Source organism: Brassica napus, chromosome C5, assembly GCF_020379485.1.
Source record: "Brassica napus cultivar Da-Ae chromosome C5, Da-Ae, whole genome shotgun sequence".
Classification (NCBI taxonomy): Eukaryota; Viridiplantae; Streptophyta; class Magnoliopsida; order Brassicales; family Brassicaceae; genus Brassica; species Brassica napus.
The window spans coordinates 44,432,970-44,438,599 of NC_063448.1; the positions used below are offsets into that span (position 1 = coordinate 44,432,970).

A 5,630-nucleotide genomic window follows, 5' to 3' on the forward strand; every position below is an offset into this window, starting at 1 on the left:
ATATGACCATAATTAGCCTCGTTGAAAAGAATATGATATACTGTATATGGCTTCTGTCTCCGTAATAATCTGAATAATTGGTCAAAACATCTCTTAAGCTGTTTAAAATTGAAAAATATACAATTTAGACTATACCATCCAATTAGTACCTTGAATTTTTTGGGACAATTATCACAAATAACATTTTTTTAAGTTTTTGTTACAAATACATTTTTACCCTTTAATAAAACTTATTTTTGTGACAAAAACTTAAAAATTACTATCCTAAGGAATTTCTATTTTTTTATGATTTCAAAATTATAAATGCAGTTGTTTATGTATTAGCTATTCAATTTTGTAATGGCAAATGTCAAATTTGGATTCATTCAAGTTACGCATTTCTAATAATATCATAATATAGTTTATAAATAATGCACAACATCCCTTTTTACTTTTGTAATATAGGAAAAAAAAAATAGATGCATGAACCAGAGTCCAGTATTTAAAAGAAATATGATACTACGGTGGAATCGAAGAAATATTAAGAATATATTGGTAAACGAAACAAACAACAGAAGTATTTTTGTATTCATCAAGTGACATCAAATGTATTTTTGTACATATTTCAAAGTACATAGTGAAAAAAGAGAGAAAAGAAAGCATATGTAAATGTGTGAATCTAAATCAACAGAGTTTTTTTGCTGCTGAAGATGAACCTCCTCCATCATCATCTCTAGGGTGCTTCTTCCTCCGCAGGTTTTGAATCCTATTTGCAATCTGACTTTCTGTGACATCGAGATCTTCCATCAGTTTTTTAACTTGTTCAGCAGTAACAGTTGCACCTGAGTGTATATTAACAACTTAAATGAGTAAAATAGAGGAAAATAAAAAGAATAAAGGGAAGAGAGGAAGATCATTACTGTATAATCCACCAAGACTTTGAATGGCTTCATTAAAAGCCTGCTTCAGCTGATCCGTCCAGAAAAGTCTGGTTGCGTTTCTTGGGCCAAGAGGAACAGTAGGTGGGCCTACAAGTAGGGGCTGGGTAGAGATGTTACGGGGCGGGAAAATTGGTAACGTGGCGAACGCCGGCGAAGTAAGAACGATCTCACTCGTGTGTTGCGGTGGTCTTGGAAGATAAGATTCTGGTGGATTCGGCATGATCCTCTGTTGCGGTGGTTGAAGTGAGCTGAAACTGGAAGCCCCCGTTTGAGATCTTGGAAATGTTGGCGCCGCCGGAAGAGAAGATTCCGATGGAGCCGGTGGTGCAAGACGGAGCGAAGTGGATGGGCCACTGGACGAAGTTGCTGCCGTTGGATTCGATGGTGTAAGAGGGAGGAAACCGGATGGGACCGTCGGCGAAGTCGTTGCCGGTGGTGGGAGCGGAGGGGAAGCGTTAACCAAATTTTGAAGTGTGGTGGAGAGAAGAATAGTCTCTGCGAATCAAGAAACGCAAGCAAGAGAAAGTTGAGAAACCATTAACAGACGAGAAAGCAAGAAGCAAGCAAGAAGAAGAACCTGCATCTTGTGCTGAACCTGCATCTTCCGCATGTTTCTCCTGTATCTCGATTTCTTTAACCTGATCCTCAGTTGCATTCTCTTGACTCTGTAGTAGTTTCTCACGATCCTCCACTGCTTTCAACTGGGCTGCGATTGCTTTCTTCTGATCATCGTCCATGTCTGATTTCTTCAGATCCTCGATTTGTTTCTTCTCGTCCTCGATTGCCTTTCTCTGATCTTTGAGTGCATTCCTCTGTTCTTGAAGACGATTCGCCTTTTCTTCAAGCTGTTTTCTCCACTCGGCCCTCTCCTTCTTTCCATCTTCGAGTTTCTTCAAGTAACCCTGGATTATAGCGATTTTCTCGGGAATAGTTTGAGCTCTATCGATCTCTTCCATGGATCTCTGCAGATTGATATTGTTGGACATGATGACTGATTATGAAGTTCGTTCTTGTTCAGCGACGAAGCTTTTATAAGCCGGTTAAAATCAGAAAGTTATATAATTGCCGTTTTGTCAACTGCTTTACAAAGTTTGCAATTTAACCCTTCATGTCCTAAAAGTCTAAATTACCCCTTTGATCCTTATAAGTTTAGAAGCGGACAACTTTGTCTAGATTTTGGAATCAGTGTTCAATCTCAATTCGGTTTATTACTTTATTTGGTTCAACTAAAATTAGCCTGGTCCGTGTATGGTCGGTTTAGTTATAATTTAGTTTTTTTTTTTTTGAACACAGTTATAATTTAGTTAAAAGAAATTAAAAAACTCAAAAATGTGTTTGGTTTTGTTCTGCTTGGGTCGGTTTGTTTACTTAAGGACCAAAAACTGCATTTTGAGGTCTTATTCGAAGCTACCTGATGTATAGCTGTAACATAATAGTACACGTTTTTATACAAAGCCAAGGTAGTTTCTTCCTTCTTCGGTTGGTTCGTTTAATTTCTTTTCAACTATACCTCTTCTTTCAAACGTAAAGTAGCAAATAATCTTGAATATTATCATGTTGAAAAAGTACATGCATATGATAAAATGTAACTAACATAAAGTCAACATATAACCCAAGAATAATAATAATGTAAATCATATTTCTTCCATGGGCAATTATGCTAAATATACATTTTTAAGTTTTTGTCACAAAAATAAATTTTATGGATGAAAATGACCAAAATATTTCATTTATTAGGTAAAAATACCCTAAATACTTTAGATATGTAATTTTTTTTTTATATATTTTTAGATTATATGTTTTCAAATTCAAAATTTTCTATTATTTTTTTATTTATTTTTTTCAAATTTTCTTTTTGTAATTTGAAAAAACTTTTTGAAACTATTTTTAAAATTTATTTTAAGATTTGAATATTTATTTTTTATTTTATAAAATTTTAAACCTCAATCCCAAGTCTCCACCCCTTAACTCTAAACCCTAAGGTTTGAATTACTTAATCCTAAGGGTATAAATGTATATTTACTTCTTTAATGAAACATTTTGGTCATTTTGTCTATATTTGTGACAAAAACTGTAGTGTTATCCTAGGGTATTTCTCTTCTTTCAATGATAAATCCAATTTTTATTATTTGAAGAGCATTTTAGTAAGTAACTTTACTCTCTAAAATACATTAATTAGGTGTTATTATGAAAGCTCTTCTCACACGTTTTTTTTAAAACCTTCTATTACGTAGAATAATTACACTTTTTTTAAAACTATACATGTATTTTACTTTATACTATGAAAGCACCTTCGTATATGAATATACAAACATGACGATACGTACGCAAATATAATAGAAGTTTGCTTTATAACTTTATATATGAATAACTGTAGAATACATATTATATATGTATATTCTACATATTATAATAGAAGATCTTATATGTTTTTTTACAACGAAGGGCTATTTTCAGTACAAAGAAAAGTTCAATTTCTGACCACCTTATTCGATGGAAATTGGTCAAAACAACATTTTTTTTTGTCTAATTCCTACCACCTAAAGTCGTCGGAATAGATCCGTCAAGAATTCACTTTGGTCAGAAAATGGTCAATTTTTCTTGACTAAAATAATGGTCAGAAAAGTCGTCAACAATTATCATCGGAAAACGGTCAAAAATTCCTGACCACTTCCTGACGTATTACTGTCTAATTTAATCTACGAATTTCCGACCACTTATTGATCTGTTTGTTATGACAAAATTTTGACGAATTTTTGATCATTTATTCTTGATGAAATTCTGACCATTTATAAAATTAATTAATTAATTAAATTTATTAATCTATAAAATTGTATTTAAATTTTAAAAATCAAATATATTTTAGACTTGAAATCTACTTAATTATTTAACATTAAAATAGTTTTAGCTAAATATTTAGCTAAAGCTTAAAAACAAGCGTTAAAGTTACAATAGAGTTCATTACTAAAGCTTTAACCAAAAACCTCAAACATAATATGTAACACATTCATTACTAAATCTTTAACCAAAAAAATACAAGCATAAGAGTTATTCTTGAGTTGCATCTTCAGCTTCATGAAGCAAATCTCGAAATTTGCTGACAACCTTGTGTGCTATGTTTTGCAAAAACTGTATAACCTTATCTTTCTCAGCCTTGTCATTCTCCAGTGTCACAATCTTCTTCGTTGCGCTAGCATATCTTCTCATCAGCTATTGCTATCTTTTTGTTTGCAATCCGTAGTTGTTCTTCGTGGTTCAAATTAGACATGAAAGAAGCTGAAGGAGGTACTTGTCCGGGGTCCGGCAGTGTTCCAAACCCAAAACGGTGACCCTTAATGATATGGATTTCCTGTAGAATGAGAAATGTATAAGGAAAGCACAAAATTTTGAAAAAAGTAAAACAAACTAACTTAACCTTTAAAACAAGATTGTTGATATCTGCTTGGGTAAGATGGTTTGTCTCAGTTGATCCACCTTGAGTTAGCTGATCATTTATTTGCTCTTTGATAGTCTCCACAATTCGCTTCACTTTTTTTGTCACGAATGTCACTGGTTTTGCGACTTCGATGCGCATCCTCAAGAAATGCTAGCATATCAGGCTCTTCCCCTCCATTATCAATGGTCTACCAAAATGAAAACCAAAAAATCAACTCACAGTAACTACAATTAGCCAAAGTATATTTAACAAGGGATGTATATATAATTTACCATCTCGTCTTTGCGTCTTTCAAAGGATTTTGCCCCTGTGTTGTGTATTGCAATACCATAACCACCACGCTTGCTTCGCCGGTTGGTAGAGGTTTTGGAAGACTTTGCTCAAACTTGAGATGTCTTGGTAGCCAGACCGGAATATGTCAACCAATAAAATGAAGCTCTCTATGGAAATATCTTGCCATCCTATTAAAGATCTTGTATGGTTTTATGGTAGACTATTCTATGTATTATATATGTATATCATTAAGTCATATATGACTTTTATCTTGGTACTTAACTTCTAATATATGTTTCGTTAATTACCAACATAATATATGCGCTATATATATGCTATGCATATCTAAATTAACCAGTCATAAATGTACGTATTATATATGAAAGTGAAGTTTGAGTCGTTTACAAGTTCACATGTACATAACAGAAGGGTATATAATATATAACTTATCGGTTTGACCAGTCAATCCGGTCGAGTTAATAGTTTTTTCTTGGTTAGGGTGAACCAGACTGTTTATTGAAAATTAATTTGATTAGTTTCAAAATAAAAATTTCTACGGTTTTATTATATAGTAAATCAAATATTTTTTAATAATAGAAAGGTTAAAAATATATTTCTTATTAATTTGCCCAGTCAAACCAGTTGGGTTAATATGAGGATTCTCGGTTACGGTGGATCGGACTGTTTATTGGAAATTAATTCGATTTGTTTCAAAAAAATTCAATGGTTTTGATGAATCAGTATTGAAAAAAAAATGTTTTCTTCGTATTTTGTTATTATTTCAAAAAATAAAATTTGAAGTTGGTTTTGTTGTATAGTAGTAAGTCAAACAATTTTTTTTTTAAAAAGACGATACGTAGTTTTTGATGAATGCAACATAATTTTTTGTTAACGAAGAGTTTTGTTACTATCCACTACTGCATATATTGATTGTTAAAACGTTATTTTATGTTTCTTATAATTCAAGTCAAGTCTAATTAGCTAAAATGGCCGATCTCTTG

General features: G+C 32.4%; 1 protein-coding gene across 1 annotated transcript; it reads right to left on the reverse strand.

Annotated features, from left to right (window-relative positions):
- Positions 1-535: 535 nt before the first annotated feature.
- On the reverse strand, positions 536-2,652 carry LOC106356657 (stress response protein nst1). Its single transcript, XM_013796397.3, has 3 exons — positions 1,498-2,652; positions 900-1,415; positions 536-821 (listed from the first exon to the last, which is right to left on the reverse strand). Exons 1-3 carry the CDS (start codon positions 1,904-1,906, stop codon positions 664-666), a joined length of 1,083 nt encoding a protein of 360 aa, XP_013651851.1. The 5' UTR covers positions 1,907-2,652; the 3' UTR covers positions 536-663.
- Positions 2,653-5,630: the final 2,978 nt, after the last annotated feature.